The sequence below is a fragment of the Labeo rohita genome, chromosome 24 (assembly GCF_022985175.1).
Source record: "Labeo rohita strain BAU-BD-2019 chromosome 24, IGBB_LRoh.1.0, whole genome shotgun sequence".
In the NCBI taxonomy this organism is placed as follows: domain Eukaryota; kingdom Metazoa; phylum Chordata; class Actinopteri; order Cypriniformes; family Cyprinidae; genus Labeo; species Labeo rohita.
The window spans coordinates 23518331-23532103 of record NC_066892.1 but is presented as its reverse complement, the minus strand read 5'-3'; the positions used below and the strand labels follow the sequence as shown (position 1 = coordinate 23532103).

Below are 13773 nucleotides of genomic sequence, written 5' to 3'. Positions count from 1 at the left end.
CCTACACCAGTGCTGGAAGCGTCAACCTCTATCAGGAAAGGAATGTTAGGGTCCGGGTGGTGAAGGATAGGTGCCGTGGTGAACTGCTGTCGGAGATCAGCGAAGGCCTGGTGGGCGGTGGAAGACCAGGAGAGACGAGAGTTGCCTTCTTTTACCATAGCTGTGAGGGGAGCGGCCACGGAGCTGAAACCTCGGATAAAGCGGCGGTAGAAATTGGCAAACCCTAGAAATCGTTGGAGTTCCTTGAGGGTTGAGGGGCGTGGCCAGTTTATAATGGCGTTAACCTTACTCTCATCCATGGCGATCCCCTCGGGGCTGATGACGTAGCCCAGGAAAGCTATACTTTCTTGATGAAATTCGCATTTTTCTTCTTTAGCATAAAGCTGGTGCTGGATGAGTCGTTGTAGCACTGCCCTGACGTGCTGGACGTGTTCACTGTAGGAGCTGGAGTAGATGAGTATATCGTCTATATAGACTATCACCCAGCGGTTTAGCATGTCTCGGAAAACCTCATTCACGAAGGCCTGAAAGCAGGAAGGACTGTTGGCTAGTCCGAAGGGCATAACCAGATATTCGTAGTGCCCAGACGCGGTTGAGAAGGCCGTCTTCCACTCATCTCCCTCACGTATGCGGATAAGGTTGTACGCTGATCGTAAGTCCAATTTAGTGTAAAACCTTGCCGTGCGAAGCTGTTCCAGTGCTGGAGGGACGAGCGGGAGAGGATATCGGTATTTGACGGTGATATCATTGAGTGGGCGGTAGTCTATGCAGGGACGGAGGCCCCCGTCCTTCTTCTTGACGAAGAAGAAGCCGGCCGAGGCCGGCGAGGTGGAGGGTCTAATGAAACCTTTTGCGAGCTCCTCCTGGATGTAAGTGTTCATGGCCTCGGATTCGGGTTGTGAGAGGGGGTAGATCCGTCCCCGTGGTGGAGTGGAACCAGGAACTAGGTCGATGGCGCAATCCCCGGGTCGATGAGGTGGCAGAAGGGTGGCTTTAGTTCGGCTGAAGGCCTCGAGGAGGTCCCGATACTCAGCTGGGATGGAGCTCTCAGGGGCTGGTGGCGCTGGCGGAGTGGTGGGTTCAGTGGCAGGTTGACGGCAGTGCTGCTGACAGTGAGGTGACCAGTGAGTGATGATGCCTTGGGCCCAGGAGATGTTGGGTTCATGATGATTGAGCCAGGGGTAGCCCAAGATGATAGGTGATTGGGGTGACGAAATGAGGAAGAACCAGATTTTTTCCTGATGCGAGGGCTCGACGAGCAGGGTGAGATCGTTGGTGGTGCTGTGGATCTGTCCCGACCCTAATGGTCGCCCGTCGATGGCGGCCACTGCCAGGGGAGAAGCACAAGGAAGATTGGGTAAGTGCTTAGCTAGGGCAAAGGTGGTGTCCATGAAATTCCCTGCAGCGCCAGAGTCTATTAGAGCAGTGGTTTTAATGGTAATTTTCTCAGACAGGATGGTAACAGGTAATTCACATCGACTAAGACGAGATGAATCCCTACTCACCGAGGTGGGTGGACGAGGAGGTCGAGTAGGGCAGTTGGCTCGAATGTGTCCGGACAGACCACAGTAGAGGCACAGATTCCCTCGCAAACGTCTCTCCCTCTCCTCCAGGGTCAACTTAGTAGCTCCCAGTTGCATGGGTTCGGGAGTCTCCTGGGTGGTGGGTGCAGGTAGGGGCACAGAGGTGAACGGTCGGCTGGTCTTACGTGCTCGCAGGATACTGTCGACACGGATGGAAAGGTCGATATACTGGTTAAGGGAGAGGTCCTCGTCCCTGCAGGCCAGCTCTACCTGAAGGTCTGGGCGAAGGCCCCGGCGGTAATGCAGCTTGAGAGGGCCGTCGTTCCATCCACTCTGTGCTGCGAGGGTTCGAAACTCCAGAGCGTACTCCGCTGCAGTACGGCGACCCTGCCGTAACTGGTAGATCTGTTCACCCGCCTCTCCGCTCTCAGAACTGGGCTGAAACACCGCTTTGAATTGTTGGAGAAAAGCAGCGAAGGAGGGGAAGGCAGGGCGGTCCAGGTTCCAAACAGCAGTGGCCCATTCCAGCGCCTTCCCAGTGAGGAGTGAGCACACAAAAGCAATCTTGCCCTCCTCCGTGGGGTAGAGATGAGGCTGCTAGTTTACGAAGAGTGTACATTGTAAAAGGAACCCCTTGCATCGGGTCGCCGTACCGTCAAACTTCTCAGGAAACGCAAGTCGCGGGCTGGCGGTAACAGCTTGAACTCCCGCTGGAGATGGTGTGGCGGCGGGAGGTGTAGCGGATGGAGCGGTTACCTGAATTTCCTGAAGAGCCTGGACGAGCTGTTCCGTGAGGTTAGTGAGACGTTGCAACTGCTGTTGGTGGTCCGACAGGGCGGATGCTTGAGCGGAGAGCTCGGATGTGATCTGGTCGACTGTTGCTGGATCCATAGCGGGCAAACTTTTCTGTAAGCTAGTTAAAGATTGATCCGGAGACGTAGGATCCATTCGCAACAACTTTATTAATACAGACTGTGTCAACAGGCGGGGTTCAACAACGGCGGACAGGTGTGGTGAAGATAATCCAAATGGGGAAACGATAGTCCATGCAAAGGGTCGGGGCCGGCGGCAAACAAAGGGAATAATCCGAGACAATAGCGTAGGTCGATACAGGGCAGGCAGCAAAGGTTCACACACACGTTTAACAGTCCGGTCGGCAACGAGAAGACAGTCCGAAAGAACGCTCAGGATCGCTAGCATAACTAAGATGAAACTTCGCGAGGAAACGCCGATCGAGACGCACCTAAAATGGCCGACAAGCGGAAGTGAACCGGGAAGACCCGGAACCGGAAGTCAGCGGCTCAGGTACGGGGTTGATGGGGAATGTAGTGTTAGTATTCCGGGGAGGATTCCCGCTGGCGGCGGTCAGAGGGAGCCACAGAGACCGCGCTTGTAACACTATTATATGGGGAAAATGCTGAAATGTTTTCCTCAAAATACATAATTTCTTTACGACTGAAGAAGGAAAGACATGAACATCTTGGATGACAAGGGGGTGAGTACATTATATGTGAATCTTTGTTTTGGAAGTGGACTTCTCCTTTAACTAATATTAACAAACACAACTTGTAATTTTATCAGTGCATTAGTAAATGCTGAAATGAACATTAAGATTAATAAACGCTGTTGAAGTATTGTTCATTCGTGTAGTTTGTGTTAACTAATGCAGTTACCTAATGTTAACTAATGAACTGTATTGTAAAATGTTACCCAATAAATGTGTGAAATTATACTGTTAAATATTATTTTCCCTACATGCGCGGCCTCGATTATGACAAAAGGTATTTAAGAGTTATATATATATATATATATATATATATATATATATATTTATTTTTAAAAAAACCCAAAAGATTCAAGGCTGTTTAAAGCGTAGCACTTTCTAGTTGTCAAATGTTGTGGATCATGTTGATAGTTAATGAGATTCTCTACACCTGTGATTCTCTGCTAGGACACCTGTGTGAATTTGAGAAGAACTGACTTCATACCTCCACTAAAAAATAAACAGAACACCAGATGATTCAATGTAAATAACCAAAAATTATGAAGTAAGTGAAGCTAGTGAAGACAAACAAATGTTCCTGCATCTGATGCAATTACATTCTGACATTTTTAAATGTGACTTAAAGGGGTCATCAGATGCCCATTTTCCACAAGCTGATATGATTCTTTAGGGTCTTAATGAAAAGTCTATAATATACTTTGGTTAAAAATTCTCAGTGGTAGTGTAAAACAACTCTCTTTTTACCTTGCCAAAATCAGTTCTGCAAAATTTATTCTGTTCTGGTCGAGGTTGCTTTAAATGTTAATGAGCTCTGCTCGCCCCGCCCCTCTCTTCTCTTTAGCCATGTTTAGTTGCTAAACTTGCTAACTAGCATGTTATTAGGACAGGCAATCGCAAAGATTCATAAAAAAAACCCTTATACTCACTTCTGCTGTACGTGAAGCTGGATAATAAATATTATTCATAAATTATTCACGCGAACATAGACAAATATATGTAAATAGGGAGGTGCATTCCATTCACAAACAAACGTAATCCACTGCATCTTCAGCGGCTCAGATGTCGGGAGTAAATGACGACCACTATGTTCATTATTATCACATCCAGCAACACAACACTTCAATCAAAATCAATCAGAGATATTCTTGTCTTGTGGACTGTTGTGCTGATTTAAGGTGGGTCTGAGGTAAGAAGCTCATGTCAATCAGCTATCATGGGAGCGGCATCTGTCGGTGTGACGCCACACCAACAGGCATCTGAGAATGGCTCGATTTGAGAAAGGGGATATTATTTTTACAGATTAATTAAAAATCACTGAATGGATTTTTATCATTATAGGGTAGATGTGTACATACACTGCCAACACACATTAATGTTCAAACAACATGTAAAAGTAAACTTTGCATCCGATGACCCCTTTAATACTTTTTGGAGTCACTTACAACAAATTAATCATTCACAAATAGTAGGAGTAACATTTATTAAGCAGCATGAATTAGCTTCTTAAAGGAGTAGTTCACTTCCAGAACAAAAATTTACAAATAATGTACTTACCCTGTTGTCATCCAAGATGTTCATGTCTTTCTTTCTTAAGTTGTAAAGAAATAAGGAAAACATTTCAGGAATTATCTCCATATAGTAGCCATATAGTCTATGGTGCCCACAAACTTAAACTTCCAAAATGCAGTTTGAATGCAGCTTCAAAGAGCTCTAAACTGACCAATAAACTAAAATGACCAATCGTTTCACTAGATAAGACACTTATTCCTCAGCTGGAATCGTTTAGAGCTGCATCGAAGCTGTATTTTGGAAGTTCAAACTTACGGGCACCATAAAGGTCCACTATATGGAGATAATTCCTAAAATGTTTTCCCCATAAAACATAATTTCTTTACGACTGAAGAAAGAAAGACATGAACATCTTGGATGACAACGGGGTGAGTACATTATCTGTACATTTTGGTTCTGGAAGTAAACTACTCCTTTAATTGGAACAGATTTGGAGAAATACACATCACTTGCTTACCTGTGAATCCTCTGCAGTGAATGGGTGTTGTCAGAATGACCCAATCAATGTAGGAAATCTATTCACTGCAGATTATTGGTGAGCAAAAGTAATGGAATGCTAAATTGAATCAAATCTGTTCCAATGAAGAAGCAAACTCATCAGTGTCTTGGATGGCCTGAGGGTAAGTACATTGTCAGCAAATTTCATTTTAGGGTGAATTGTTCCTTTAAATGGTTTCACAATTTTAGGTGGAAGAAAAAGTTGGAGTAAAACACTTACAAACTTCCTGTTTGTGACCAGAATTGTACTCTCGTTGGTTTCCATGTTAAAGCGGACCACATCACCTTCACGGGTACGATAGAGGAGCTCATTACCTAAAGGGAGAGGATCAGAGGATGAGAGTTAGTGGTATAAAAAGTCAAGGAGAAATTATTCGGTAGTAAAAGTGCATTCGCCCTGAAATTTCTAATCAGGTTGCTTTAGACTGTCTCTCACTCACGCTCTCTGTCAATAATCTAGTCATGAATGTGTCCCTCAACGTTCTCTAGATGTACCAGGGGGGCTGACAGTTGAAAAGGAATGATAAAACTTTTCATTTTTGGTTTTCCACATGTGACGATGACTTTGGCAAGGACATCAGCAAAAAGCTCTTTGAGAGGTCTGGAATGTAGCACACAGCCCTCGGTGAGAAGAACGCAAAATGAGCAAACAGCCTCATCGCCGTTTTTAATTGCGGATTAGGGGAATGGTACGCAAAGGCATTTTTATCTTGCTTGCATAACTAATCGGTGATAAGAGGTGACACAATTACCATCACAATCACATTAAAGCTAAAGTGGAAGGCACTGAAAGCACTGCCGTTCTAATGGGTCAGATCGCTGCGGTCACATGGAACGCAATTAATATTTTCCTTTTTTTGCTGTAGATATAAAAAATGGAATTAGTTTGAAGTAAATAATCTGAGATGGACATAAAACATAGGATGTTTTATGCACTGCATGATGAATAATAATGGCATAAAGTGTGTTTTTCCTTTAATGGTTGTTGTGATGCTCTGAATGTTAAATTTGCTCGTTTTATGGTGATTGTTGGAAGAAAGGTGCCCTTCACTCTGGTATTTCCATGCCTGAAATTGACTGGCGAGCTGATAAGATGCCAGAACAATCATTTGTCGACTTGACAAATTCCTCCTTTCTCGCTCTTCCTCTGACCTGATGTCGGGCCGTACGTTTCAGATCAGAACCTCATCAAGCGTCCTCTTCCCCTCTGCTCTCATTCATCTCTCATACTCTATCCATCAAGCATTCAGACGGGTGTGCTCTAAACACACTTCTCCACACATCATTCATTCTCTGGGACTCCTTTTAAGCTCATCCTAGACTTCAGACTGTCCTCTGTTTGAACCGGCTCTCAGTCCCTATCCCTAGCTCATGTTTTGTCATGTGATTGAGATCCTCAGGTGATCAGTGACAGGTCTTGTCACTGGTTCACAATGGTACCTTGTTAGTCATGAGTCCTTGTGTATATATAAGCCTCATGTTTCATTGTCTAGATTTATAGACCTGTTTTGTTGTGTTTAGTTCCTGTGTGCCCTTATTTGGTCATGTTCCTGTTCTCTTCTAGTCATTATTAGCTAACCTCTATTCATCTTTGTCTAGTTATCTCCTTCATTATCCTGTGTATATTAGTTGCCCTCTTGCTTTAAGATGGTTTAGATCCTACCTGTCCGATCGCTACCACTTTGTTTATTTAAACGGGGAGTCATCTCAGTTATCACCAGTAAAGTATGGAGTGCCACAAGGATCTGTCCTAGTTCCTCTGCTATTCTCACTATACATGCTGCTCCTAGGTAACATTATTAGAAAATACGGGATTAGTTTCCATTGTTATGCTGATGATACTCAACTATGTATCTCAACACGACCAGATGAAACTTCTAAATTATCGAAGTTAACAAAAATGTAAAAGATTGGATGACCAACTCCTATTAAATTCAGATAAGACCGAGATATTACATATTGGACCAAAAAACAGTACACAGAATCTCTTGGCTTATAATCTACAACTAGATGGATGTACTGTTACTTCCACTACAGTCAAAAGTCTGGTTGTTATATTAGACAGCAACTCGTCTTTTGAAAATCATATTTCTCATGTTACCAAAACAGCATTCTTCCATCTTAGAAACATTGCCAAACTACGAAACATGTTACCTGTTTCTGATGCATAAAAGCTAGTTCATGCATTCATGACCTCTAGACTGGACTATTTTAATGCACTACTAGGTGGTTGTCCTGCATCTTCAATAAACAAGCTACAGATAGTCCAAAATGCAGCTGCTAGAGTCCTTACCAGGTCAAGAAAATATGATCATATTACCCCAATTTTAAAGTGTCTCCGCACTGGCTACCTATTAGGTTCCACATCAGCTACAAAATATTACTTCTTACCTATAAGGCCCTAAACCTAACTAGTCTTCTATCACACTACAATCCATCACGCTCCCTAAGGTCGCAAAACTCCGGACTTTTGGTAGTTCCTAGGATAGCAAAGTCCACTAAAGTAGAGCTTTTTCGCATTTGGCTCCCAAACTCTGGAACAGCCCTCCTGATAACGTTCAGAGATTGGAAACACTCTCTCTGTTTAGATGAAGTTCCAAACGTAGGTTCGGGAGGAGCCTAATCATTCAGTCCTGTCAATCATCATTACAAGCCTAAGCAGCTCTCATTGCACCGTCCCAGCTTCCGTTCTTCTGCCATCCCTCCGCCATCCCTCCCTGCAGTTATATATATTTTTTAGCTCTGGTTGAACAAATCTTTCTTTGCTTGGTTTGAACAGCAGCTACGCTAGTTATGTTCCTATTTGTTCTCTGTTTCTGCCATGAGATTGACATCTGGTGGTAACTAGGAATTCACATTTTAGTTCATAAATCCTTGTCAGTACATTCAGCAGTGTATTTTAACCATATTTCTAATAGAAATAATTATGAAATTATTTATGTATACCTAAGTCATACTTAAGTGTGTCACAAAAGCACTCTAAAGCTCTAAAACTAATTGCATTTAATTTCGATTTAAACTATCATTAATTTTAATTTCACGAGTTCACACTTGCATATAATAAACTGAGTAAAGGTTATGCGTATTTGGCGTGCTGTCCGGGAGAGGGCTCAGAGCTCGGTAATCATTCCTGAGCCGGGGCACTGCCCCTGCCCGAGGAGAGGGGTCCGAGCTAGGCATATTAGCCCGAACCCAAAGCGTTCACCACCCCCCGGCGAAGGAATGGGCTGAAGGTGAGGAGTCGGGGTGGTGGAGGGGTGCTGCGAGACAAGAAAAATTACGGTAAGACTCCTTTGGTTATTTGTAGGGATTCTCTCGTGCTGGCTGGTTAGGGAGTGTGATTGCTGATGATGAATTGGCCGTGTTAATTATCTGTGCGTGCTCCCCCCGAAATTTGTTAATAAAACATCACTTAATCATGCAATTAACATGCAATCAAGAATTCAAAAACATGAAGTATATTCTTTTATATAGTATGTTTTTTTTTAATATATATTAAATATTACCATATTATTTCTCTTTGTAGGAGTATGATAAAGTGAACTTCTTTTCCAAAAGAGTATATGCTTGAAACTCACTTTCAAGAGCCCTTTGAAGCTGCATTTCGAGGGCACCATTGAAGTCTACTATATGGGGAAAAATCCTGAAATGTTTTCCTCAAAAAACATAATTTCTTTACAACTGAATAAAGAAAGACATAAACATCTTGGATGACAAGGGGATGAGTATATGATCTGTAAATTTTTGTTCTGGAAGTGAACTTTGCTTTTAATTATGCATAGTTTCAATCGCATTATATATATATATATATATATATATATATATATATAAAATGCAATGATATTGCTATTATTATTATTATTATTATTATTATATAATTAAATTAGAAAAAAAAAATCAATAAAGAAATATCACATAACACTACTTCATAATAATGTTTATATATATATATATATATAATATATGGTTTCATGTACTTGCCAACGCGGCTTTTTACTTGCATTTGGTGCTTGGTGAGTGTTAATTTTAAACCTTGGCTGCAACAGTTGGCTTTTATTTACATGTAGTAAAAATGATAGCTAATCTCATCTAAACTTTTAACAATATTATTTTGCTACATTGCTAAAGCTGATATTTCCTATGGGAAATGCAAATCTAGTTGAAACTGATATTTCCCTTGACTCTGTCTGTCGTCTAAGATGACACTTTTCACTGATCTTTTTTCTGATTTTGCATTATACATACAAGGATTCACACAACGTTGCCCTAAATTTTGGATAAAAAACTTTTTATAAGGCAGCATTATTTTGGTGCCTGCTGTTTGGAACAGTCATCACGAGTGCATACCTAAAAGCGTTGCCTAGGTGGGCGGTTTTCATGTCATTTCATATGCTCTCTGTTTCCTCTGGTTTGTTTTGCTGTGAAGAATTTTCTCTTCAGCTCTTTCCTGTCAGTAAAAAATCGTGATCTCTGAGTCTCCTGGCCCCTTGCAAACCCAGCACCTCTCTTGTGCTCCCTCAGTGTTTTGATGGAGGTGAGCAGCAGGAACTGGCACGCAGCACTTCCTGCAGTGAAGCCCAGGGTCACTCACTCAAACACAGCACTCACCTTCTCTCTGCTTTCTTCTTCAGGGCATAGCACACTCACCTTGACTTTCTTTTTTTTTATCTTTCGTTTCCCCTCTTGTCCTCTCTTACAAAGCCCAAAGCATGATTCCTTTCATCCCTCTTTACCCTGCTCTTTCTTTATCAGTTCTTTCTGTCTCAATTTGTTCCAGGACAAGCTTCTGTCTCTGATCTGACTCTTCCGCATATCTCCATCTGACAGCAGGTCTTTATTTCTGCCTCCCTGCCTGATGCATGCTGGCCATGTACATGCTATAAAGTTTTAAGAGTGACAAATGCATTTATTTGTGAATGTGAATCCCCCTGTGGATGTGAAGTTATCGTTCTGTGAGTACAAAATAAAGACATCACTCTTTTGGCTACAAATATCTGTAAGCCAACATACATTGCAAATAAACGCCTGAAAAAAAAAAAAAAAAAAAACAAACACCTGCAAATTAAGAAAGCATCTTTATCAGTTTGACAACAATGTGACAAAATACAGAAACCAAATATAGAAACATGCTGCAAATACTCACAACAAAACCAAACACAGAAACGTGCTACAAATACTCACAACAAAACCAAATACAGAAGCACGCTGCAAATACTCACACCACAACTAAATACAGAAATGTGCTACAAATACTCGCAACACAACCAAATACAGAAACACGCTGCAAATACTCACACCATAACCAAATACAGAAATGTGCTGCAAATACTCACAACACAACCAAATACAGAAACACGCTGCAAATACTCACAACACAACCAAATACAGAAATGTGCTGCAAATACTCACAACACAACCAAATACAGAAATGTGCTGCAAATACTCACAACACAACCAAATACAGAAATGTGCTGCAAATACTTACAATACAACCGAATACAGAAACACGCTGCAAATACTCATGACACATCCAAATACAGAAATGCATTGCAAACAGTGTCGCCAACTTAGCAATTCTGTTGCTAAATTTAGCAGCTTTTCAAGCTACAATAGCAACTTTTTTTTTTTTTACAAAAGCACCTAGCAACAAATTTAGCTATTTTTTTTTTATTTATTTGCCAATATTTAGCAACTTTTTACATCTTGTTAGTAGCTAGTACCTGCGATTGTTGATCAGTTAGTTCATGTAAGAAAAATATCTAGAAAAATGGAAAAGGCACTAGTAATTTTCCAGGACATTATCCATTATCCACTGTAGCCCTGTAAACTGAAAACACAAAATACAATGCATAATTATAAATGTAGGTTAAAAACATGTGAAAAATCAATACAGAAAACTCCTTCATATTGTGCCCTATTTTTACAGGCTCTTCTTTCTATTTGCGTTGCATGATTACATGATGACATTGTCGCGCAGTAACATCACAACATCATTTAGCAACTTTTAGCAACAAATCCACCTTCCTTTAGCAACTTACCCTGAAAAGTTAGTTGGCGACACTGACTGCAAATACACACAACTCAAAACACAACTAAATACAGAAACGCGCTTAAAATACTTCCAACACAACCAAATACAGAAACATGATAAAAATAATCGCAACACAACCAAATACAAAGAAGTGCTACAAATACTTGCAACACAACCAAATTCAGAAACAGGCTGAAAACACCCGCAGCACAACCAAATACAGAAATTTGCTGCAAATACTGACAATGCAACCAAATTCAAAAACGTGTTGAAAATACTTGCAACACAACTAAATTCAGAAATGAGCTGCAAATAGTCTCAACACAACCAAACTCAGAAACACGCTGAAAATACTCGCAACACTGTCAATAAAAAAATGTGATCTCTGAGTTTCCTCTGCAAACCCAGTGCCTCTCCTGTGCTCTCTCAGTGTTTTGATGGAGGTGAACAGCAGGAACTGGCACGCAGCACTTCCTGCAGTGGAGCCCAGGGTCACTCACTCAAACACAGCACTCACCTTCTCTCTGCTTCTTTGTTTTTCAGGGCATAGCACACTCACCTTTACTTTCTTTCTATCTTTCATTTCCCCTCTTGTCCTCTCTTAAACAGCCCAAAGCATGATTCCTTTCATCCCTCTTTACCCTGCTCTTTCTTTATCTTTTTCTTTCTCTCTCAGTTTGTTCCAGGACAAGCTTCTGTCTCTGATCTGACTCTTCCGCCTATCTCCATCTGACAGCAGGTCTTTATTTCTGCCTCCGTGCCTGATGCATGTTGGCCATGTACACGCTATGAAGTTTTAGGAGTGACAAATGCATTTATTTGTGGATGTGAATCCCCCTGTGGACGTGAAGTTATCGTTCTGTGAGTACAAAATAAAGACGTCACTCTTTTGGCTACAAATATCTGTAACACACTGAAAATACTCGCGACACAACCAAATTCAGAAATGAGCAGCAAATACTCTCACCACAACCAAATACAGGAACAAGCTGAAAATACTCGCAACACAACCAAATTCAGAAATAAGCTGCAAGTACTAGTGTTGGGTTTGAGTCCACCTAAGTCGAGTCCGGGTCAAGTCCGAGTCTTTAACCAATTGAGTCCGAAATGGGCCGAGTCGGAGTAGAGTCTGAGTCCAAGGAAACAGTACTGTTTGTCAGTATCTTTACATTGTTTTAACCCAAACTCAGTCATGTGGGGCCGATTTCATTTTGATTTCATGTCATCTCATAATTAGTTACTTAAAATCATGTAACTGAAGTTATGGCTGACCATTTCAGAGTGAAGGTTTCAGGTTTTTAGAATGTGAAACATTATAGGGTGGGGCTTGACTTTATTCATCGTTATAGTAAATGTATAAATTCAAGGGTGGGGGTAAAGGAGTAGGTATCTTGGTGAATGGGACCTCAAGAGCAGAAAATGCTCTCAACACAACCAAACACAGAAACATGCTGCAAATACTCACAATTCAACCAAATACAGAAACATGTTGTAAATACTCACAACACAACCAAATACAGAAACATGCTGAAAATACTCGCAACACAACCAAATACAGAAACACGCTGAAAATACTTGCAACACAGCCAAATTCAGAAATGCGCTGCAAATACTTGCAACACAACCAAATACAGAAACACACTACAAATACTCGCAATACAACCAAATACAGAGGAGTGCTGGAAATACTCACAACACAACCATATTCAGAAACGTGCTGAAAATACTCGCAACACAACCAAATTCAGGAATGAGCTGCAAGTATTCTTAACACAACCAAATACAGAAACATGTTGAAAATACCCGCAGCACAACCACATTCAGAAATGAGCTGCAAGTACTCACAATACAACCAAATTCAGAAATGTGTTGAAAATATTTACAACACAACCGAATTCAGAAATGCCCTGAAAATGCTCGCAACACTACCAAATTCAGAAACACGCTGAAAATACTCTCAACATAACCAAATACATAAACGTGCTGCAAATACTCACAACACAACCAAATTCACAAATGTGCTGCAAATATTTACAACACAACCAAATTCAGAAATGCCCTGAAAATACTCGCAACACTACCAAATTCAGAAATGAGCTGCAAATACTCTCGACACAACCAAATACAGAAACACGCTGAAAATACTCGCAACACAACCAAATTCAGAAATGAGCTGCAAATATTTCGACAACCAAACACAGAAACACGCTGCAAATACTTGCAACGCAACCAAATTCAGGAATGAGCTGCAAGTATTCTTAACACAACCAAATACAGAAACATCCTGAAAATACCCGCAGCACAACCACATTCAGAAATGAGCTGCAAGTACTCACAGTACAACCAAATTCAGAAATGTGTTGCAAATATTTACAACACAACCAAATTCAGAAATGTCCTGAAAATACTCGCAACACAACCAAATTCAGAAATGTGCTGCAAATATTTACAACACAACCAAATTCAGAAATGCCCTGAAAATACTCGCAACACTACCAAATTCAGAAATGAGCTGCAAATACTCTCAACACAACCAAATACAGAAACACCCAGAAAATACTCGCAGCACATGTTCTATCAAACAGATGAAGATGTTTTCTTAATTTACTGGTGCTTTTTCTATTTGCATGTGTTTTCTTAAGTTGCAG

General features: G+C 41.3%; 1 protein-coding gene across 5 annotated transcripts in view; it reads right to left on the bottom strand.

Annotated features, from left to right (window-relative positions):
- dpp6a (dipeptidyl-peptidase 6a) overlaps positions 1-13773 on the bottom strand; it is a 393063-nt gene that overhangs the window by 87000 nt on the left and 292290 nt on the right. For all 5 annotated transcript variants that reach the window (XM_051098107.1, XM_051098108.1, XM_051098109.1 and 2 more), the window contains one exon: positions 5315-5409. In XM_051098107.1, coding sequence (XP_050954064.1) covers positions 5315-5409 — 95 coding nt within the window. The remainder of the gene's footprint in view (positions 1-5314; positions 5410-13773) is intronic.